General features: G+C 34.2%; 1 protein-coding gene across 1 annotated transcript in view; it reads right to left on the bottom strand.

The window, feature by feature from the left end:
* Positions 1–9,672: 9,672 nt before the first annotated feature.
* Positions 9,673–25,333, bottom strand: part of Emb (embigin) — a 41,623-nt gene continuing 25,962 nt past the window's right edge. Inside the window, exons 5-9 of the mRNA XM_015497322.2 lie at positions 18,405–18,532; positions 15,670–15,949; positions 14,838–14,871; positions 12,067–12,121; positions 9,673–11,522 (exon numbers count right to left, since the gene is read on the bottom strand). Of these exons, the coding sequence (XP_015352808.2) occupies positions 11,505–11,522; positions 12,067–12,121; positions 14,838–14,871; positions 15,670–15,949; positions 18,405–18,532 (515 nt within the window). The 3' untranslated portion in view covers positions 9,673–11,504. The remainder of the gene's footprint in view (positions 11,523–12,066; positions 12,122–14,837; positions 14,872–15,669; positions 15,950–18,404; positions 18,533–25,333) is intronic.

Genomic DNA, 25,333 nt, shown 5'->3' with positions numbered 1-25,333 from the left:
GCGGACTCCTCACCATCCGTTCGTCTCCTGAGACCCCCTGTTGGAGCTGGACTCCAAAAGTAAGACATTATAATCTGAGCACAAGTTATACCTAACCCTATACTTTGCTTTTTACCAATGGTTTTAGCTCATCTTTTAGATTGACTTTCTTCTACCTGAATCAATAATAAAGAAGTAGAATTCTAAACCATATTCTTGTCTAATATAGTACTAGTCATCTAATGCTTAGATGATATGATTTTTTTTGAGAAAATGATAAGCGTCTCAGGAAGTTCCAAAGCTAGAGCAGAGACCCATTCCTACTTAATTCAGTTTCCTCCTATGACATGAGCTTATGCCTTCAGTAATTATAGTATCATCTCCAAAGAAGGAAATTGACATTGATATAAAGTGTATATAGTTCTGTTTTGTGTCACATATGTAGATTCACATAATGACCAAGAAAGAAACCTAACGCATCTCCACAAGTATTTCCCTATTACTACCTCTTTATAGTCTTCTTCACTTCCACTTGCCCCTAGTATTCCCTACCTTGGCAACTACTAATTTGTTGTTAATCTCTACAATTTCATCATTTGGGAGATGTCATATAAATGGAGTCACATCTCTTGAGATGTGCTTTTTCTTTAAGCTCAGCATAATGTCTTTGAAATCCATCCAAGTGGTTTCAAATATCAATAATTTGTTCCTTTTATTGCTGAGTAATATTACATGCTGCAGGTGTATATGTTAATCACCTTTCTGTTACTTTAAGAAATACCTTAAGAAATTAACTTACAAATAGGAAAAGTTTATTTCGCCTCACAGTTTTAGAGGTTTTGATTTATGATTGATTGGCCCTGCCACTTTGGGCCTGTGGCCAGGCAGTACATCACGGCAGGAGAATATGGAAAAAACATTCATCTTGTAACTGGGAATGAAAGAGAAAGAGGAGAAATCAAGAGTCCCAACATTTCCTTCAAGGGCAGAGGTTTTGACTGGAATACCTCCCGGAGTCCCAATTTCTTATTAAAGTTTCTCCCACCTCCCAATAGTAATAAGTTGAGAACTGAGTCCTCTAACTCATGGGCCTTTGGAGAACAAATAAAATCCAAGATGTAGCAGTATAGTACAGTTGTTTAAATACTTACCTATTTAAGATGTTTGCTTCTGGTTTTAAACTATTATAACTAAAGATGCTGTGAACAACCATGGATACTTTTTCTGTGTGAACATTAGTTTTTATTTCTCTGAGATAAATACTGAGAAGTAAGATTGTTCAATCATATCCCAAGTGCATGTTTATATTTTAAGAAATTTCAATATCAATTTCCATAGTGTCTATGTATTTCCACAAACAATGTATGAGATATATGATTTCTGTGCATCCACACCAAGCATTTGGGTATTTTCAGTATTTTTATTTTTGTTATGCTCATACATATATAGTGATATCAAAGGCTGGGATGTTGAATAACTTTGCCTATGTTTCTTTGTCATGTGCAAATGGTCCTCAGTTTACAATGATATGATGCCCAGATAAACTCATTCTAAGTTGAAGGTATAATCAAGTTGAAAATGCATTAAATTTATCTAAACTACCAATCACTATATCTTAATCTAGCCTACTTTAAATGTGCTCAGAACACATACATTAAGCCTACAGTTGGATGAAAAAAAATCTTAACACAAGGCATATTTTTAATAAAGTTTTTAATATCTCAGGTAATTTATTGGAAACATTATGTATACTGCAGAACATCAGTCATTTACCCTCGTGATACATGGCTGACTGGGAGCTATGGCTAGGTGCTGCTTCGCAGCATCAAGAGAATATTATACCATGTGTCACTGGCCCCAGAAAAGATCAAAACTCAAATTCAAAGCAAGGTTTCTACTGAATGTGTATAACTTTGGAATTATTATAAAGCCAAAAAATCATAAGCCCATGGCTATGGGTTTAGTTCATTGGTAGTGTATGTGCCTAGCATGTGTGAGACCCTGAATTCCATCCTCAGCACCCAAAAAAAAAAAAAAAAAAACATCAAGCAATCATTAGTTGGGAGGACCATCTGCAGCTGTAGAGCTACTCAATTACTTTTTGCATATTTCAATATCTATGGTGGTTTTCGTGGGCATTGTGTGGCGCATTTTATCTAAATTGCCTAATTTATGTGTCAGAATTATTTATACTATTTATTATCCTTTTGATATATCTAGGGTCTATAATAATATTGCTTTTTACATTTCTGGTATTGTTAATTTGTCTTTTTCCCCCCTTTTTAGTCTTGCTGGAGGTTTGCTAATTTTATTCATCTTTTCAAAAATAAAAAAAAAAACACTAGGATTTTGTCTCATTGATTTTCTCCATTGTTTGGTTTCAATTTCATTGATTTCTGTTCTTGTCTTCATTATCCTCTTTGTTTTGCTTGCTGTTGCAGCCCAGGACCATAAGAAAGTATCATACTGCAAATTACTGACCTGGAAAATAAGACTAAATGCTTTAGATTTATTTGTTCTTTTTTCTAGTTTCTTAGAGTAGGAGCTTAGGGTGATTTGAGACTTTTTCACTTTTCTAACATAAAATTTTAATGCTCCAAGTGTCCCTCAAAGCACTGCTTTTGCTAAGTCACAGATTTTGATATATTTTTCTTTCTGAACATTGTGCTTTTTAAATTTGCCTTAAAACTTATTTAACTCGAGAATTATGTATAAACATGTTAACATCCAAGTGGGGGAAGATTTTCCCATTATTTTTTTTATTACTGATTCTAGTTTGATTCCATTTTGGTCATAAAAACATACTCTATAATTTCAGTGTTGAGAGAGGACTGTTGAGGTCTCCAACTATAATTGTAGATTTGTCTATTTAGTTCTCTAAGTTTTTGCTGCTAGGTATATCACATTGCAAGTTAGTTGTCTGGTCTATATTTTCTTGCTGGGTTAACACTTTTATTATGTGTGGTGTAATGTCCTTTGTTGTTCCTGGTAGTTTTTTTTTACTCTGACTCTCATTTCATCTGATATTAATACAGTCACTTCTGCTTTCTTTTGGTTAAAGTCTATTTGGCATATATTTCCATCTTTTCATTTTCAGTTTTACCTATATTGTCACATTTAAATTGTTTCTTATGGGCAACATATAGTTGGTTTATTTTAAATCTATTCTGCCAATCTCTGCCTTATTGGCATAGAAGTCTATTTAGACTTACAAAAAATATTTTTTAATTTATATATGACAGTGGAATGCATTACAATTCTTATTACATATATAAAGCACAATTTTTCATATCTCTGGTTGTATACACAGCATATTCACACCAATTCATGTCTTCATACATGTATTTTGTATAATGTATAGTGATCATCACATTCCACCATCATTAATAACCCCATGCCCCCTTCCTTCCCCTCCAGCCCCTCTGCCCTATCTAGAGTTCATCTCTCCCCATGCTCCTGCTCCCTATTCCACTATGAATCGGCCTCCTTATATCAAATAAAACATTTGGCATTTAATTTTTTGGGATTGACTAACTTCACTTAGCATTATCTTCTCTACCTCCAGCCATTTACCTGCAAAAGTAGACTTACAAAATTATTGGTGCTATTAGGGCCTAACCCTGATATTTTCTTTTTCTGTTCATTGTTTTTCCTGTTATGTTTTCCCCTGAATTTCTGTGGGGTCATCATAACATGTTTTAGAATTTCACTTTGATTTATCTGTAATGATTTTACCACATCTCTTTTATAGCTTTTTTTAGTGGTAGCTCTCGATATTACACAATTTTATGTATAATTTATTACAATTTACTATTGCTGACACTTTACAATTTTAAGTGAAGTATAGAAAACTTACCTTCTTTCATGTCCCTTTGCATCCTCACTCAATACTAAATATTCATAATATTTCCTTTACATTTACATTATATTGGCAACCAGATCAATATTGTCATTCTTTGCCTTAAGAGTCAAACATAAGAAAAATCAGAAAAGGAGATGCTGTGTTTATTGATAATTTTATTCTTTTCATTGTTACTTCTTCCTTCCTGATGTTCCAAAATTCCTTTTTTTTTTTTTTTATCATTCCCTTTCTCTTTGGAGAATTTTAGCCATTCTTTTGAAGTGGGTCTGCTGGTGACAAGGTTTTTTAGTGTCCATTGAGAATGTCTTGATTTCCAAATGCATTACTAAGAATTATTTCACCAGATGCAGAATTTTACTGGTAGTAAGAGCATCTGAATAATGCTGTGACATTTTTCTAGGTTCTATGTCTCTGATGAGAGTACGCTGTCATTCAACTTGCTTTTCTCCAGTAATTGATAAGGTATTGTTTCTGTATTGCTGCTCTCAGGATTATCTTGTCTCTAGTTTTCACAATTGTGATGATGATGTATCTTGGCAAGGATTTTATTGAATGCACTCTGCTTGGGGTTTTCTCACTTTCTTGGCTCTATAGGCTAATGGTATTTGTTAAATTTTGGGGAGTCACAAGTCCAGGTTCCTGCCAGGCATGGTGACACATTCCTGTAGTGCCAGCTACCCAAGAGGCTGAGACACCAGGATCACTTGAGCCCAGGAATTCAACACCAATCAACCTGTGCCAAATATCAAGACTTCATTTCAAAAACAATAGTTTAGGTACCACACACACTCTGACTCCATTGATAATCCAGAAGAAGGGTATATGGCTCTTCTAGGGCAAAAGCAGAAGTTCAGAATTTTCAGTAAGAATGAGAGGAGTTTTTCATTATCAGGAATGAAAAATTTTAGCTCCCAATCCCAACTCTTCACTCATCATTTGATGCTGAGGGTAGGGTTGGGGCAACACCAGTAATGTTTGGCTCATGTCAGAATCATTGTTTGTTTTATAAGGCCTAACATTGTTATCTGCACTTAATGGAATAGTAAAAAACATATCTACTCCAAATTTCTCAGGATGACCTTCTAACCATGGTTTTTAATCTAGTTTCTGCAAAATACTATTGCTCACTTCCTTCAAATTGGCCACATGTTTTAGAACACAGATACTTCTTTGTTAACCATTGGTAATTTAAATATATATTTGTTTTATTAAAGTAAGAGTCAAATATAATACATAATAAGATATTCTAATATCCTCAATATTTTTCTCCTTTAACTATTAGAATCATTAAAATGCACTAATTAGAATATTGATTCTTTTTGTAGCAGTAGACATTTTAATAGAATACAAAATTAACCATAATTTTTGCTGACTCAATCCAAAATGGCACTGAAAAGTTGAAAAAAAATTACCCAGGACCATGAGCAAATTTATTCTATGCATCAATTTCATTTTAAATGTTCATTTTTATCAAAGTCATGGTAGCCATTTAAATTTTAAAAATATAGTTTAGTACATTTTGAAAATTGCTTTCTGACTAGCTTTCAATTTGATATGTCAAACAAAATGCAGTTTCAGGGGCTGGGGCTGCAGCTCAGCAGCGAAGTACTTGCCTAACACTTGTAAGGCAGTGGGTTTGATCCTTAGCACCACATAAAAAATAAACAAATAAAATAAAGACATGCTGTCCATCTACAACTACAAAAATAGATAAATAAAATTAAAAAAAAAACAGAGTTTCAGCTTTGGTGTACTTTTGTGTTAGGTTTGAGAAAGATAAATTGTCTAATAAAACTTTAAGTTTCTTATGAGTACATACAAAGAAAAAAAAATGTTTTCTATTAACATTCACTTATAGATCATTACTAACAATGTAAAATTTGAAAGTATATTTCCAATATTTAAATTTTTAATTCACAAAATTTATTTTATTGAGTTTAATTGTATATTAGATACATGCTGGGTTATGCAAATAACCAAAGATTTTTACAACATTCTTATACACATATTTTCTGTGCTATTTACACAATACAGAAAGGCACTGATGAGAATTTACACATGGGCTAATAAAAGAAATCATTACAATTATTAGGAAATATGTCATAATAAGTCAATAGTCCTTGACTTAAATAAGATTAAAGTTTATGGTCAACTTTTATCTTGAAAGGTACAAAAGCAGTTAATATAATCATATTTTGTGCTATTTATTTTACAGCATTAGATAATATTAGTTAATTACATATGTAATAAATCTAATATTTTCATTTATTTATGAAACTTTAGAAAAAATAATTTGTGATAAATTATTTTCTGAATTAAATTAAAAATTGCATAGCAAAATTAATTTTCATGAACAACGTTTTTAAACACATTAGATAACACACCAAAATAATATGTAGATTTTAACCAGTACTCTAAACAGGTTTCCCTCACATTTTCCCATGGGGTAATGAAAGAGTAAGAAATATAGATGTTATAGGTTAGTCATGGAATTAAAAGAAATTTTGACAATGCTATTCACATGCAAATATTGTAATAAAGGCATCACTGGGCATGTCTGATTCACCTAGAACCCCAGACATTATTATAATGATGAATTAATCAGAGGATACACATATCCAAATAACTGTCCAGTTCATCCCATAAGCTAGCAAAAATCAAGATTTTATTTGCCATTTTCTCTTTTAACTTGTGAATCATACTTTTAATGCCAATAAATCTGAGTCATATCACATACTTGCACAAAGTATTAATGAAACTTTAAGCTTAGTAGATGGTCTCACTATAGGCACTTCTCCACAGTGACATTCACCTGACATTTATTAAAAATGACTATTTTCATCATTACCTAAAATTGGCTATCCTCTGAAAGTTAATTTCTGTTAATCATTCAAACTTGCTGCAGATGTTACCACTGTGTCTATGGTAGAACATCCATAAAATACTCAGTTCCTCCCTGTAGGCTAAAAGTATGACCACCGGGTTCATTTTCTGTCTTTTGTCTTTGTGATTTTATAATTAACATCTTCTTTCACTTTCAGTGTTGTGAAAAATTTTATGGTCACACTCAACACTCACAAGTAGAATTAGAAAAAGTGTTAAAACAAATTAAGGTATTTTGATTCCCCAGCACAAATGGAGAGACACAGGATGCCAAAGCATGAGTTCCCTAAATCTTGAGTGAAAGATTATGGAACTTATGATATAACTGGCCAGCCAGAAGAGTGAATTTCAAAAATCATAGAAAGATAACACATAATAACCTTATTTTCTAAGAAGTGTGTAACTAACAGGTAGAGTTGCTCCACAAGGTAGGTAAGCCTAAGTTAGCACTTAGGATTTCAGTCCCAATTCTAAACATGACAGGCAGGATGACTTGAGGCACTTACTCCATCTCTCTGAGCCTAAGTTCCCTCATCTATAAATATAAAATAGCAGGAAATAACTGTTTAATGACATAGGATGATGTGGAGATTAAATGATATAAAATATTCCAAAGCATTTTGCATGGTGCCTATCACACACTATGCACTCAATAAATGTCAGTTGTTGTTATTAAATAATGTAATATTCCTTAATGAAGAACTCAGTTGGCAACAAGGCATATAACTGACTTTCCAGATGGAGTGCAAAGACATCTCTAAGTGTGGTATGAAAGAAGTGCACATAGTGCCAGTTTTCTTTTTCTTTATAATAGGATAAATTTGCAGTTAATCAAAATCAAAGTAGACATGTATAAATATGTATGATTCAAGATTCCAAAATAATTGAATCATTCCTCTATTTCTCATTCATTTCATAAATATTTATTCAGAGCACCGACAAGTAGGTCACTGCCTTTTAATTAATACTGGAACACATTCTTGAAGTCATTCCTATCTAAAGTTGAGCATCGCTAATGTGAAGTAAGTCCCCAATTCTGTGTATAAATTTGTTCAGTTACAGAAGATTCATTTTCTACCAAGAAGTAGAGCAGATACTCAGTAAATTATTTTGCATAAACCTATTTAAGTGCCTCAAAGATAAGGGCCCAGTGCATAAGCAAGCAGAACTGACAACTTTTCCTTTTGATGAATTTGATGAAAGGTATGCTTTCAGGGATCCAAACTAAAATGTTTTTTTAAAAAATTGTTTCTTTTAAAATTAAAGTCTGAAGTGAATTCTGAGAATGAGGTATCAGAAGACACTGTCTGGACGGGGACAGTGGAATGAGATTAGTGAAGTGGACACAACTATCAACTCTCTAGGGAACCATACAAAAGAATACAATTACTGAAATTCTTTACATTTAAAGTCAACACATTAACTTACAAAATAAAATAAAAAATGGGCTTACCTATGTGCTGTCCATGAAACATGGAGGACAATAGGAACTTAAGTTAAAAACAATACTTTCTGTATAATAGTTTAGGCAAGTTATATGATTGTTTTCCCCTGTTAAAATATTTTTTAAATTCTGATTTGTCACCATTTAAATTGTTTCTCTAAAATAAGCACAAATTTACAAAAGTTGATTTATTTATTTATTTATTTTAGTTATAGATGGACACAATGCCTTTATTTATTTATTTATTTTTGTGAGGCTGAGGATCAAACCCAGTGTCTCACATGTGCCTGGCAAGTGCTCTACCACTGAGCCACAAGCCCAGCCCAAAACTTGATTTTTATTAATAAATTTATCCATTCAAAACACATTTTCATGACATCTTTAACATATGTTCATTGTGGTAGATACAGGGCATAAAAATAAAAGGCAAAATCCAGGAAAGAGTCCAGCAAACATATTTTATAATACAGGGCAATAAATGCAGAGAAGTTTGTGCACCTAAGATAGTACATGTCTCACTGGGTATGAGAACTACCCAAAGTCATAAGATCAGCATAAAATTATGACAGGTAGTCTTGAGCTAGTGGAGTGGGGAAAGACATCAGGGACAGCATTCTGGGCTCAATCTCTATGTATAAAAGCTACTTCAAGACATTGGAGAGAGATCAGCAATTTGGTTAACTGCAATATTAAGAAATGGCAATGGTGAGCCTATAGCAATTTGGCCTGGAACCTATCAGGTGAAGTTCAAAAGTGAGATTTGTATTTAAGAAAGAGGATAAAGCAGCAGCACAAAAGATGGGTTGATAGAAGATGAGACTGGGGAACAAAAATCAGCTGGTGAAGGTGGGATGGGGGGAGGCAATGGGGTGGATTAATGAGCTATTAAGGTCAAAGAAATGGAGATTCATGACCCATAAGTAAAGGAGAAGAAAGGAGCACAATCAATTTTAAAATTGGGCCTACATAAGTAATGCTAGGAAAAAACAGACTGCAAAAGGAAAAGATATACTTTTTCATATAACCTGAATGTGAAAATATCTGGGAATTCTATAACATCATTAAATCCACTTATTATTCTGAAAATCCCCATGAGCTGGAAAGAATCACAAAATTTCCCTAGGTGTCTAACATATAAAGCTGGAGTGGTTTCTCTGCTTCAGCTTTTCTTCTGCTTAGTATCTGTAGTCCATTGACAATTGGACGTTCTTTGTTATTCCATTTATCTTTTCCATGAGGTGAGGTAATGGAATCATTTCATTTTTAATAAACAGTGCTAAAGCAATTTTCCAGGGCCCTCCAGAGAGACTCTGAAAAGCCAAACATCAACTTAAATGTTGAAGTACCTTTTCTGCCTAGAGTTATTAAAATAACTTGTCTTTGCTAGAAAAAAAGTAAATGGTAAGCATTGCCACTTAAAAGCAATGCCACTTAAAATTTCAATTTACTAGATAAATGTTTCAGATCATTTAACCTTAGGGCACTAATTTTCATTTTTTTTTTCTTGAAATCTATTTTAACCTAAACAGTTGGTGGTGTCAAAATAGAAGCATGTACATGCAAAAGAGCTATACTGATTTGGTGTTGTACACAGCTAGTCACAGGTATACCAATTTGAATTGGACTTACTCAAATAACAGTTTTGATTAATTTTTCACTGAATTCAAGTTGTTTGGATTAAACTAACTGCCATCATATCACCCAAGATAATTTTTTTCAAATTAATAATGAATTAAATCAAAACAAATGAATGGCTCTAAGACCAATAAAATTAATTTGGCCACAAAGCAGTGTATTCCAGTTTGATAAAATTTATATGTCTACTCAACATGTTTTATGACAAAAGACTGCACTGCTGCAGCAATAAAATAATGAGCAGTTTCCAAGTGCTTACTTTATGTATATTACTTATGCTATTAATAACATTAGGTAAGATACCATATAATTTTCACTATTAGAATCTTATAATTTTCTTAACCAATATATGCATGGTGCAAGTTTCTATAAAATATTTCTTTTCAAATCACTGAATTTTCTTCCCCAAGTTTTAATCCTTTAATCACCAAGAAATGTGAATTTTTAACATAGTCCCAAGCTCTTCCCTCTTTGCTTCTAATTGTTCTTAACCCTGTTGCCCGATAAGCAGCAGGACCCCAGGCCCTTAAGTATCAAGAGCTCCCAATCTAGTATGAGGCATAATTTCCATATTTCATTTAAAGCCATTGATCACTTTTCCTATCCGTTTAGATTTCATTTCATTTAGTTATAGTGACCTTTGAGAATACTTCAGTTATATGTGCAATAGAAACTATCTATTTTTTCAAGATAAGTCTAAGGCATTTGCAACAACATGGAAGTACTTCAGTACTTTCAGATTTCAGTCTAAGGAATTATTATCATAAAGCATCAATTGTGTATTTTTATATATTTAACCAGTCATAAATTCCAAGAAACTACATAACAAATAAAAGATACTAGGAAACCATGAACCACAGATGAATTACAGATAGTCACAGTGTTGCATTATGACTATATAGTTCTGCAACTTAAAACATGAACACCAGGAGGTGTACCTGAAAAAGTTCAAACCCCATGGTGGGGAGAAGGGGATTCTACTTATAAAGACTAAGCAGATCTTTGGTTTGGTGTAGGAAAGCAATGGAAATGAGTGGATTAAGATTAGGAGGATTTGCTTTTGTAGTGACAGCACTTTGGGACAAGCAAATGGTTTTATTTCCTTGCTTTAAACCATTATTTATGGATTAAAAGTATATATTTATTCTACAAATTGTAGGATAACCATCATTAGCAAAAGCACAAAGTATTCATTTCCAAAGAAGACACATTTTTTTTACAGTATCACAGAAGGAAGAACTTTACATGAAAATTGTTACAAATACTTCACATACAGAGTAAGATTTGGGGAAAAAAATAACTTTTTAAGACAAATGGCAAAGGCTTTCTCTTTAATAAATTCTTTGGTTTTAAACAGGTCTTTAGTGACATTTGTTCAATAAACTATTAACTGATTTTGCTGGTGTCTGTTCTGTGTGTCCGTTATGGACCAGGATGTAATTCATTATCTTGGATTACAACTCATAGAACATGTTTGAAACAATTAACCTTGCTTTAACATAAAAACAATAACAAAATAAAAATATATCTTTAGATATGAGATAGCACATTTTGTTTATGAAGCTACTACTTTGTGTGTTGCATAAACTTTTTGTCTTTTAAAAAAATAAAAACTCTGATGGTCTTAAAAGAAAGGATAAACCAAGATGAAATATGAACTCTGCACACATCTTCCCATGACCCCTGACATGATCTTTCCATTTATTGGTTCCCAGATTCCTGCATTAAAAAAAACATAATAAAACATAATTAATGTCCTCATTATTCTATAATAACTATCACTTTAGCAAAACAAAAGTACTGGGAAACAGGGGTAACCTACTGCCAAAGTGAGGAGCTCTGCTGTTGATGAATTAAGAAAATTTTAACTCAATAAAAAAAAATCAGCAATTATGAATTAATTCACAGCACTAAATATATGGGAATATATGAAAATAAAATGATAGAATAATACAGAAAACTTGAGAGAAAGAAAACGTTATGTGAAAAATTGTAAAAGAAACTAGCCCAAGGTGATTAAAAAAAATACATAGAGAAAATGCAATTGATTTACTTTTAGATTGGTTGCTACCTATTTTCTGGTGGAGAAGGATGCTATTAATTTTTGTATAACTATATATTTTCTTCTATAATAGTATAACAAGCATATTCAAGCACACTGTCAATTACTATGTCTGTTTTGAAACTCAAAAGAAACTGGATTAATAGCCTGTGTATATTGGATTTTGCCTTGTAGCTCAATGATCATTTGGAAGTAACTTACAATTTTTCTGTGTCTTGGGGCATTATTTTCTATACCATTGCTATCATCTGATTTCCTGTGAGGAAAACAAAAAGGGAAATCATTATATGTTTACAATGCATAAAATTAAGTCAGTATATACCATTTACATCATGGCGATCAGGATAAAATGGAAAATGCCAATGCAGACAGAATGCATTTTTCTAAAAATATTTTATTCTTAATGTTGATTTTTATTTTTGTGTCAGTGCTTGGAGAAGGGTTGTTGCCTTGATGTCGATGATAAAAGCTCGTTTGTTCTATGCAAAGGGAAGAGCACGAATGGGATTTGGGCATATAACCATAACTTAGGCATTGTTTGGAATCATGCAAGATAATAGCCAATAAGGAGCTCAACTAGGTTGTGTCACACAGGTCTCATGCTTTGATGTTTATTACATTGCATTAGAGGTCAAACACGGTTCTTTACCCAATGTACATCAGAACAAGACTATAAATGTGGGCTTCAGATTCTTAAGAATGACTAAACTAGGTAACTGTTGTGCATTGTGAATGTCCCTGGAGATCTGTGCAGGCTTGAGCTCATTAAACTACTGCCACTAAGCAATAAATTCAACCACCCAATCAATAATGTCAAAATTGGAGTGTGTGGATGGTGGTAGGTGGAACTGTGTAGATTATACATCCAAGTGGAGTGAATAAATGCACAATCTCCTTATTGAACTATTTGCAGTAACTAGCTTGTTTTGATGTTATTGTGTTGAGTATTATATTTTTAGATCTTTTTCATCAAGAAAATCCTATAATCATGGGGATCTAAGTACATATATAAATGTTATATGTAAAATATATTTTGTGTATAATACATAAAAATTTTTTTCTGCCCCCCACAATTATCTCTAACAAAAAAAATCTAGAAGAACATTGTTACAGGGTACAAGGTTGGATTGGTCTAAATAAACTAAAAGTGTCCTCGCTCCTTGTACTAATCTTTTACTGAGATAACCTAAAAAATTGAGACATTTTAAATGATTTCTGTGGTACAGTGAAGGATGAAGAAAATCATGTGCACTACCCCAGTTCTCAAAAAAAAAAAAAAAAATTTCATTCTTTGTATTATAGATTGAATCAGTTTGATATTGTCTCTAAGATATCCTAAGGGGGAAAAATACTGAATAGGGGAGGCTGCGTAAATGACCATGAAATTATACAGAACTGACAGTCCATTCCATACTGTTCAGGCAACCTGTTTATTAGTATGTCTTGCACAAACTAAAATGCAGCCTCTACCTGTGACCTCACAGGAATGGTCAGGGACTCTGTGGAGGCTGAACCAGGGGAACAGAAGAAGCAAGGGAAGGTTATGCTTGTCTTCCAGTATGCGAACAGCTGTTGCATATTTAGGATTCTAAGAATAAGAAAGAGGTCCAATACATGGGAATCAGAACAATTCAAAGTTCAGGTCACAATAAACAAACTGCCCAAGTTTTGCAGGAAGACAGCAGACTGCCTTGGGAGAAGTGTGATTGCCTACCAACTGGAAGAATGTCAGATTCCAATACAAAGCCTTTTCTTCCCTACCTGGTTTCATGGAACTCCCTGTTTTAATTATTTTGTGCGGTTAACTTGGAAGCTCACCTCTTGATCTCTCCCTCTCTTTTGTTTTTTTTTTTTTAACCTGCTATTTGTGAACTGAGTCAAAATGCCGGTTTGAATGTCTGTGAATTGCTGCAAGACAACTGTCTGGCCCAATACTGTTCTTTCAGGTGGCTGCAGACTCACACCCCAGGACACCTAAGGGCTAATAAGGATAAACTTCCAGTGTCATTTTGTGTTGGTGACAGTTGTCCAGATCTCCCACTTCTCAGGTTTTTTCATCTGCGATAGTCTCACATTCTCAGTCTATGGCCCTTGGCTCTGTTACTCAGACTTTAATCCCCATCTTGGGCACCTCTGTCACTGGCCTTCATACTTCATACTTCACTTCCACCTTCCCCATACCAAATTATATTCCCAGCTATTTTATTCCCAGCCTTCCTCATGTTCTACTCTAAAAAGGGTTGTAGAAGAATTCATGACAAAATTTGTATTCTCTCAAGAATAATCACTAATAGAATTACAAACCAGTGATTTTCAATCTGACAATCAGAACTACTGGTAGATGTTGTCAAGAAATACAAATGCCCAGACCCAATCCCAGAGGTTCTGGTCTGGGGAATCCAGCAAGGTCTGAGTCACTGTATCTGACTATGTAGTCAAGAATGAGAACCATTTAAGCAAATAATATTTCCCTGTGGTCATTGAACACTGATGCATCAAAGCCTATGCTGAGCATTTTTACACTGTAGTATTATTTAATCCAATAGGTTTAAGTGATAAATTCTACTATGAACCCATTCTGTAAAGGAGAAAACTGAAGCACAGAGAAGTGCGGGCAGTAAGTGATACAGGGGAATTATTCTGTTGTTTTTATTGTTTTTAATCTTGTTTTGTAGTTATAAATGGACGGAATGCCTCTATTTTGTTTATTTTTATGCAGTGCTAAGACTCAACCCCAGTGCTTCACACATACTCTGCATCTGAGCTACAGCCTCAGCCCTAGATGGGGATTCTAACACAGGCAGAGGACTCCAGATGCCAATCTTCACCACCTCATGGACATGTTCAGAAAATAACATGCATATCATATATTCTGGTGCTTTTTGTGTTCCTGACTGTAAATAGTTCATTCAGTTCCATATTTATCCGTATTTAACTGAAGCAAAAATTAATCTGTAAACAGTGATACTTACAGCTGTTCAATTTGTTCAAATTCTTTCCCTTCCTCTGTGTAACAAAAGAAGAACATGAGAAGAAAGGTTTACTATTTTTAATGAAACATACATGTTCAATTTAACCCCCCTCCCAAGCTAAGAATGCCCAGTGCTGCTCTTCCTGTTTGGAATGAAGCTAAAACACACTATCTTAACCAGAAGCACCAACGCAGGTGCTCCTGCTTGCCTTCCTCTTTATCTACAGACTTCATCTCCATTTCTGACCAAGAAAAGCCTGGGATTTTCAAATATATGATTGATTATCTGCCACTATTTAAGTTATTAAAAATTCAATACAAAATCAGAAAAGAATACAGAATGTATAGTAGATTCTTTCAAAGGACCATTGGTTTCTCAACCCATATCCCATCAGGCACAGGCTACAAAAATAAGACACTGACAAGACAATGTCTTTTAAGAAAATGCCAGAATATTTGATAAAAATATTTTAAAATGAATTATCCAAGTGGAAAAAAAAACTGTCTTTAAGATCTTCTATATTAAGCAAAGACAGATTTTTCTAATATTGCAATGTCAACTGTCACATCCCCTCATTAGTGCTCAGGTATCAGTAGCATCAAAAGAAAAAAGTTAATTTTATTACTAATATTTTTAAGCAAGTTGAAACAGGAAGACCATCAATATAGGCTCACAGCTCACTATCTCCCTTGTTATTAACATAAATACTGCTGCAAATAATAAAACAGGGTTCTTTCACAATACTTCAAAGTCACTGTGATATATTAAGTCATAGTACATATCATAAGTAAGTGATATCATAAATAAGTAGCAATGAAAAAATAAATCCTACCTGGGTGCTTCTTTTTCTTTTGCGTGTACATTTCACAAAGCAGAATAAAAGCCACTAAAAGGATAACTTCAGCAATGATTGCAAGAAAGGGTTTGAGGGGCACCAAAAAGCTCAGCACAACAAGTTCAATGTGTTCCTCACTCTCGCCCAGCTGGAATATTGCATGGCACCAGTAGGATCCGCCATCTTCCTCCGAAAGATGCATTATCTTGAGCCTTGTTTCATTAGAGTGTTTTCCACTGATAACATATTTATCATTCATGTGAACATCAACAGGAACCTAATGTAAGGAAATGTTAAAATCCAATGCTATCATATCACATAAAAGACACATGTCCTATATGATCTAATTTTGAGCAAAGTTATCACGTAATGCCAAGAAAACTGCTTCCTGGAAAAAAGGCATACTAAAATTTGTGAGACCTTATATACAACAGAATTAAATCTTACCAGAGTTTGATTTTCCAGGTAGCAAATCAAGGAATAAATATTCTCTGTGATAAGAATTTAGCACTGAATGTTTTAAAAAAGTGAATAGATCATCATGGGTGAATATTACATGAGAATAAAAAACAGAAGAATTCCAGCCATCTGGGTTTTACATTCCAAGACTGACCAGCTCCTCACAAGCACAAGCACACAGTGAAACAACTCCCAACCCTGAAGCTACCCACTATTTCTGATCACTCCCATGAAAGTCGACCACTAACCCTGACAATGGGAGCTCTCCACACTGGAACTGAAGCTGCAATCTTCAGACCTTCCAAGCTGATACAAAAGCAATGGAAAAAGAGATTTGCTATCTACAGGGGCTTGTACCCTTCTTATCCTTCACGTCCCAATTTCTGTCTCACAGGCAAAATGGCTTCTGAGATTCTCTAGGTTTTTGCGAGGCTCATAACAGTCATACTAAACTATTTGGAAGCTGCTATATTTAATCAATTTAAATAATATTTTATTCCTAGGCCCATCTGATGTCTTCCCTGGTCTCACTGTTCAATAAATGTTACTCTGCATAAAAATATTCTCTGAGGTTACCTGAGGAAGAACTTTCTATGAGTTTCTTGTTGGTCAAAAACATTGTAGTGACCTGACTCAATGTACACAGCACTGCCCGGGATGTTTAGGACAAATGCCCCCTCCCAGAGTCAGAGGTGAAAAGTCAAAGTCTTGCACTTAAAATAAGTCCAGCTGATTCTGATGCAGATGGTTGGTTACATTTTAGAAAAATACTTGACTTAGAGTTTTGACCTGGACCTTCTTCCCTGTACTTTTCTCACATCCTATTATGACCCATGCTCAGAGTCAACTTAAGAGAATGATTTTGTAACAAATGGACAGAAGCACAGGTATATACATGTAAAATGACATTCTAAAAGTTTAATATAATTTTATTTAGGGAGTTTTGTTCAGTAATAAAGAGAAATGAAAATATGTCATTTGCAGGAAAATGGATGGAACATGAGGATATTATGTTCAGCAAAACAAGCCAAACTCAGAAGGTTTTAGGTCATACGTTTTCTTTCACATGTGGAAGCTAGAAAGGAAAAAGGAAAGGAAAGATGGTGGAGGGATCGCAGGGAAATCAGTAGAATGGAGAAAAGGGACAAAGGGCAAGGAAGAGGAGAAGGAAAGAAAAAATATATATGATTCAATTTAGGCCACTGTTTGATATCATATATGCACATATAAATCAGGTTGTGTATTTCAAACACTTGATTTATTTTTACAAATTTTTTTTAATATTTGCGTACACCTTTCCTAATCATCAGTAACATGACAAAGAGAAATATTAATTGGGTAAGTCTATATCTGCACAACCTGGAGCTATTCTTTGAAAAACTAAGCCAATGTTACCACGGAATCAGTCATTCCTGCTTTCCAAGTTCTCCCTCTGTCATCCTTCAGCTGTCTATAAATCACCAATTTTGTCCCAGAAGGAATTTAATATTTCATTATAAAATCTCTTCTGACTCATATGCTTCTTCTAGAATGATAGCCTGCCTTTAACAGAGCTTTAATTTCAATGATCATTAGCAGCAGGGCTAGAGAAGGATGTCCCTGAAGTCTTCTAGCCATTTGAGGCTATGTGGGAGGAAGAAACCAAAATTGATTTATTGAATCCGTTTTTTTTTTTCCTTCATATCAGCTATTTGAATAGTCATTTCCCTTAAATAAATGAAAATTAAAGTACAGTGTTTGGCTCCCATCTAGTAACTGGAAGGCCAAAAGAAAAAAAAAAAAAAAAAAGCATATAGCACTTACAGATAGAACCTAAGTTACCAGATTTTCATTATTTTTCTCAAATGGTAGTCTTATGTTACATTCTATCACAGATACTTCATAAGACAGAAATGGGAAATGAAGGAGTTTTTTTCCCCAGTTACTTTCATGGAAGGTTAGGGAAAGAATCTCTTTTGATGAGTTTATTTCTAAAGTGGTTAACTATAAATGAAATCTAACTTCCTTTTGAAGAATTTAAATAAATTGCTAAACCTAAAAAAAAAAAAAAATTAAAGTACAAGCTAATGAAACTAAGATATCTTCATATGTACAATGCAATATGCTGAAACACCAAAAGACAACTCCATTTATCACTGTTCTTTCATTATGAATACATACCAAAAAAATAAACATGGTAGGAATTTTGAGTCTATTATAATCTTGTTATCTATAAACTAAAGGGGTTTTGTTGGTGTTGTTGCTTTCTTCAAATCAAAGAAGCAAGCTCTTACCTGTACACTCCCATTACTACGGTACCATGTCCAATTTGTAGGAAAACAGTGTTCACATTTACACACCAGGACAGTAGAATCTCCCACATACGTGATCAATGGCTTGTGTTTTCCGTGAAGCTCAGGAACTAAGAGAGATTTTTTAAAAATGTACATACTGAAACTGTTCAAGTAAAAGAAATGTCTTAAATTTGAAGACATTTTCTCCTTTAATTTTCTCAACAATATGTGACTTGATTTTCTTTATGTTGTTTGAGTTATACATGAATTGAAACAAATTAATAGTCACCAGGGTATAGTTAATAGTAGTAAAAATACTAATAGCTAGACAGCTGCAATATAATTGTCTCCAAAGTAGAAATGGAAGAAAGCCCTTCTGTGATTGAACCTAATAACAATTATAGCATTGCAATGAACTGTGACATGCGGCAAACACCTGTAATCCCAGCAACTCTGGAGGTAGGGCAAGAGAACCACAAGCTCAAGGCCAGCCTTGCAACTTAGTGAGACCTTGTATGAAAATTAAAAAAAAAAAAAAAAAAAAAAAATTAAAAGGCCTGGGAATATAGGTAGGTGGCAAAGCACCCCTGGGTTCAACCCCTGGTACCAAAAAAGAGAAAGAAGCTCCATGTTTCCAAGTTTATTATTCCCACCTCTTATGTCACCATAGAGCAATTATTTTCTTCAAAGTTTTGTTTTTTGAAGGCATCTGAGTGAAAAGAAAATTACCACATTGAAAATTGCTGGTTGATACAGATTTACCACAAATGGAACTGGAGACTATCATGCTAAGTGCAATAAGTCAGTCCCAAAAATCTAAAGGCTGAGTGTTCTCTATGACATGTGCATGCTAACATACAATAAGGGGTGGGGTGGGGGGGAGAATAGAAGTTCACTGGATTAGACAAGGGGGACTGAAGGGAAGGGAAGGAGGATGGGAATAGGAAAGACAGTAGTATAAAACCTATGTTCATATATGAATACATGACTAGTGAAAATCCACATTGTGTACAACCACAAGAATGGGATCCTAATTAGAATAAGTTATACTCCATAACTTATTATGTATAAAACATCAAAATACACTCTATTGTCATGTACATCTAAAAATAACAAATAAAAATAAATAAATAAATAAATAACAGATTTATTAGAAGCCAGCAAAGAGTTAGAGAGGGTCGGAACATTAAAAAATAATAATAATAAATTAAGAAAAAAGAACAGCATAAGAAAAAAGGTTAAATTGAAAAACACTTCATGTGACTTTTTAAAAATATATATGCTAATGTATATGATGACAAATTTCTTAGGTAAGTTTAATATAGATGTCATTATAGCAATAATTAGGTTTTAAGATTTGAACAATTACAAATTAAGTTTTAGGATACAAACAATTTGGTGAAGAAAATTTCAAAAAAGAATACAAGTAATACAATAAAAACTCAAGCCTACATGAAGAAATCAGTTCCTCTGATTGACCTCAAAAGGATGTATCTAGAATGAACACTTAATCTAGGGATGTCAACTGATCAATGATGATTACTCTTTTTGATTTCTTTCTTGTTTTTTTTTTCCTTTTACTAACTTTAGCACATTATTTATTTTGTTTTTTTTTCACTTGTGTTTATTTGTTTAGTTTGCCAGCAGGGGAAGAATGGATAAAATTATGACTGTCTAAATTTTTTATACTATGTTGTCAAATTTCATAGGTATTTTAAAAATTTTACTCATTATTCTATTTTTTTTTTTAGATTTTATATTTGAGAGAGACACAGTAGAAAGCGGGAAGATCAATTTTAATTGCTAAAGTTAAATATAAGATTAAATATATTTTTCAAGTACTCCTGAGTTCCTTCCTATTACCCAAAGATAATTGGGCAAGTATTTGCTGAAGGTATAAATTTTAATGATGAGCAAAAGGAAAATAATTGGTAACGAGTGGGAAAAAAATTCTAAATTGTGTAGCCCTAGACAAGAGTTTCTTCATGGGTTCTGTCTTTCAGTGATTAATGTTACAATGGCAAGTGGGCAAGCCACCTTGTATTCCTTACTGTTTAAAATGTGCCTAGATCATTGTCTCCAATATAATTATACATATCCCCTCTTCATTGGGACTGCTGAGCAGCAGAGTACTGAATGAGACACTGTTAATAATAGAGGTGCACATAAAAGGAAGGTATGTCACCCCGAAGGAATAAATGCTTGGGTAATCCTAGCAGAGATGACAGAGCAATCCATAAATCAGAGGTTCCCATACTTTTAATAGCCAACTAAACATGTTTTGATTGAACTGAGTAGGCAACAATTTTACATAAACCAAAGATGTGAAGTACCAATCGGAATTTTCAATCACCCCCTAATAATCTTTGGGCACCTATAGAGGAATTACTCGGGTGCTTCTGAAGAAGCACAATGCAGGAGAGTCGAGAGCATGTAGCTCACTCAAGGTGCTGCTCATTACAGTCATCCCAGCCAGAAGAAGCTTGGTGGCTAATCTCACCAAAGATCTTCTTGGCATTCCTTTTGAAAGACTAACTCCCTATCTGTCACCATCAAGCTAGGGAGCATGAGGTTAAGTTCAAAAATCAGAAGTCAACACAATGTCACAAAGACAAGATTTGGGTCTAGGAGATACTTGACTTAAGACTACAGTTTTAGTGGTACCAGCTTTAAGGCTAAGGGTAGATCATCCCCATCCTGTGGTATTACAATAAAGATTAAACAAGAAAACATAATGTCCTTGGTGCATGGGAAACACCATAAAATTAAAACTTTTATTAAGATTATACACTGGTACTGCTTTCTTAATTAAGCTGTTTTATAATCTGCAATGCCCACGGCCCTTCTATGTCCTGTTCATTGGCCGAATTAATAGGATCAATTTTTTTTATGTGGAAAAATGATTTCTAGGCCAGCTAGCCCTGTGAATCCGAAAAGAAATAAAAGCCAGGAAAAAGAGAGAGAGAAAGAGAGAGAGAGAGAGAGAGAGAGAGAGAGAGAGAGAGACCTGGAAATTATCTGAACCATGGGAATGAGAAAAAGACGCTAAACTGTGTCCTTTATGAAACAAGTAAAATGACAAAAAGTAGGAGATAAATAATTAAAAAACAAGGGTCAGGAAAAGAGTGAAGAAATAGGAGCGCTGAGATGCTAATTATGTAGATATGGCCCCAGTCCATCCTCAAGTGTAACTATCACTACAGAAAGGTAGAATCTTTGCCACCTGATCCTCACATAAAGCATTAATATCCAGGATATACGAAGAACTCAAAAAACTAACACCGAAAAACAAATAACCCAATCAATAAATTGGTAAAAGAACTGAACAGACACTAATCAAAAGCTATACAAATAGTTGACAAATACATGAAAAAAATATTCAACATCTCTAGAAATTAGAGAAATGCAAATTAAAACTACTCTGAGATTTCGTCTCACTACAGTCAGAATGGCAATTACCTAGAATACAAGGAACAATAAATGTTGATTAGGATGTGAGGAAGAAGGCACACTCACACATTGCTGATGGGACTGCAAATTAGTGCAATCATTCTGGAAAGTAGAGATTCCTCAAAAAAAAAAAAAAAATAGGAATGGAACCATCATATGACCCAGCTATCCCACTCCTTGGTATACATCCAAAAGATATAGCATACTACAGTGACACAGCCATATCAATGTTTATTGCAGCACAATTCACAATAGCCAACATATGGAGCCAACCTAGGTGCCCTACAACAGATGAAAGAATAAAGAAAATGTGATACACACACACACACACACACACACACACACACATATATATATATATATATATATATATATATATATATATCCAACAGATAAATGGATAAAGAAAATGTGATACACACACACACACACACACAATGGAGTATGACTCTGCCATAAAGAAGAATGAAATTACAGTGTTTGTCAGTAAATGGATGGAACTGTAGCAGACTATCATGCTAAGTGAAATAAGCCAATCCCAAAAAGTCAAAGGTAGGATGTTTTCTTTGATATGCAGAAGGAATCTAAAATTGGGAGGGGGGAGAATACAAAATAGAAGAATGATCAATGGAGTAGATGAAGGGGAAGGAAGGAGGGATGAGATAGGGAAAGACAGTGGAATGAATCTGACCTAACCTTCCTATGCACACATATATGAATATACCACAGTGAATCTCACCATCATTACATTCACAAGACACTAAAAAAAAAAAAAAAAAACTATAAGTAAATAGCAGGAAGATCAGTAGAGTAGAAGGAGGAGAACAGGAGAGGGAAGAAATGAGGGAAAAAGGAAGTTCTGGGGACTGAATTAGAGCAAATTATATTTCATGCTTTTAAAAATATATCAAAATGAATCCTAATGTTATGTATAACTAAAGATAATCAACTTAAAAAAAAAAAAAAGCAACCTTCAGTGAATCGTACTGCTTTAACCACACATTCAACTGGTTGGCTAAAGCAGCTAAATAAGATTATTGTGTTTGCAATGGAGTTTCATTCAGTTATAAAGAAGAAATTGTGTCATGTGCAAGAAAATGGATAGAACATGACAGCATAATAGGCCAGACTATATGGAGAAGGTAGAATGGAGAAAGGGGGAAAAGAGGGCATGGATCTCATGAAGACAGAAGGGAGACTGGGAGAGTAGGGGAAGAAGACAAGGGGTAGTGAGGAGGGGAGGGAAGGAGGGGTAATGAGGAATGAAATTGACCAAATTTTATGTGCATGTACAAATCTGTCACAATGGATCCCACTATTATGTACAACTATAATGTAGAAATAAAATTTTTAGACATTATTGTGTTTGCATAAGCATTATAATTCAAACAAATCAGTACAATTTAAGTGAGGGTGCCCAGTTTCTGCACCTTACAGATAATGCAAAATCAAACTGGCTAAAAAGACCTATGAAGTATGTGAAGCAGAAAGCATACATGGAATAAAATATAAGAATTAAAAAGGAAATAGCTCATCCCCAACAAATTAGTCTTAACGAGAAAAGGCAGAAAAAAAAAATCAAGTAATACTTTGAAACAACCAAGAACTATTTTTTTTAATAAAAAGACAACAGTCCAGCTTATTTAAAGGGAGGAAAGATTCTCTCTCACATAGGTGTTTTGCCCTATTAGCTAAGGCTATTTTCTTAGTATTCATTTGATTTTCTTAGTGTGCAGCTACCACTTCAGAGATAGCACAGACATGGAGGAAAGTAACCAATATAAGAAATTGGAAGTAACTCTAGGATCCAAGAGAATAAGGGGACCATCTGTCTTAATATTAATGTAACAAGTATATTTTAAGTTCTTGAGAAAGAGAAAATGATTAAATGTTAAAGGCTCAAATCGGCTGAATCATGGAACATTTTGTTCTCTATTATTTTCCTTAGGGCAGAACCGATTTTTGCACTAGATATTTTAAGGCTGTGGTTACAGAAGGCTGGCAATGCTCTACAGTCTGAGGTCCATGCTAACCTCTGTTATCAACTCCTTCCTCTTGTTCAGCCTTCTTGCTTTCCAGCCCTAAAGAGGAAGGCTCTCCTCATATTATAGGGCATTAATTAGGCCCTATTTCCTATAACTGGGAATTTCGAAGCAGAAACAATTCAGCCCCATTCTCATCAGTTTTTGTTTTTTTTTTTTTTTTCCTGGTTGCAGGTGAATTATCTTCTTCTGTAGAATAAGTAGTACCAAACTGAGTTTGGGTTATGAAGGGATAGACTAGTTTACTTTGGCTTAAAGGCTAGTAACACCTAGCTGGTGGGCCAGTAACAATCCATCTTGGTTCCCCTTTCTGTGTGTATTTCCACAGCTGACATTTTGCTGTGAGGAGGAGTAACAGGATCAGTTCAGGGCTAATTTTTTTCCTGAATATCCTAACAGAGCACTATCAGTCTATCAACTCAATACTACTTTCTAATCACACTTACAGATTAGGTGAAAGCATTTGAAAATTAATGTCTCACTTGAAAAGATCAACCCTACTCTAGAGCAGGTGTCAACTAAAGACTTACAGAGGGATCCTCCACTAAAGACAGAGGGTTCTTTGCTTCACAAGCATAAGGCCCTGATTCAATCCCTAGCACCCCCGCCCCCACAAAAAAGACACAAGGTTCCCTCCATCCTCAGATGGAGCAAAGCCACACTGCTTGACTTCTGTGGGAGAGGTACAAAGTGTATTCATGAAGCACTGGTCTTTGGCCAGATTAGGATCATCTTAGCACAAACACTGTTTAGAAGTACAGACTTTGCAAATGGTTGTGCTGGGCATTGGTCAAGGCCAGAGTTTCTGCTTTCCTAGATTGGTGATCTTTCAGATATTCTATTTCTCAATTTCAGTATATTTCCTTCCATAGATTAGGTCATGCTTTAACAGAAAATGTATTGAAATATAATCAAAATATTGGAATTTTCCCGCAGGTTAAGAATCAAAAGTGGGAAAAGGTAACACTGGGAGGAAAACATGAAATCCTGTTTTTCAGCAAGTCTCCATGAGGCACATGCTTGGGACACATATCTGGCAGCTGAAAGGGGTTTTCTAGGAAATACTCGGGTATTATATAAGATCCAGGTTAGGATCACATGGCTGTGCTATTAACCATCCCAATTAAATGTTGGGATTAAGCTGTACACTACAAACAAATGATAATGACCGTGTGATGACAAGGAGAAGATGAAACAAAATTCTGTTTTCTTTTTTTATCTCCTCTGTTTCCTTAACTGTCTCCTGGACTAATGCCCAAGTTCACATTGACCATTCCTCTGCTCTGCTTTATATGGGTAATAACAGCAGTGTGGGCTTGAATGATACAATGTACCATATTTATTTATTTATTTATTTATTTTTTTTTTTAATTTTTTATTGTTGGTTGTTCAAAACATTACAAATTTCTTGACATATCATATTCCTCACTTTGATTC

The sequence above is a fragment of the Marmota marmota genome, unplaced genomic scaffold, assembly GCF_001458135.2.
Source record: "Marmota marmota marmota unplaced genomic scaffold, marMar, whole genome shotgun sequence".
Classification (NCBI taxonomy): Eukaryota; Metazoa; Chordata; class Mammalia; order Rodentia; family Sciuridae; genus Marmota; species Marmota marmota.
This window is presented reverse-complemented; position numbering and strand designations above follow the sequence as displayed.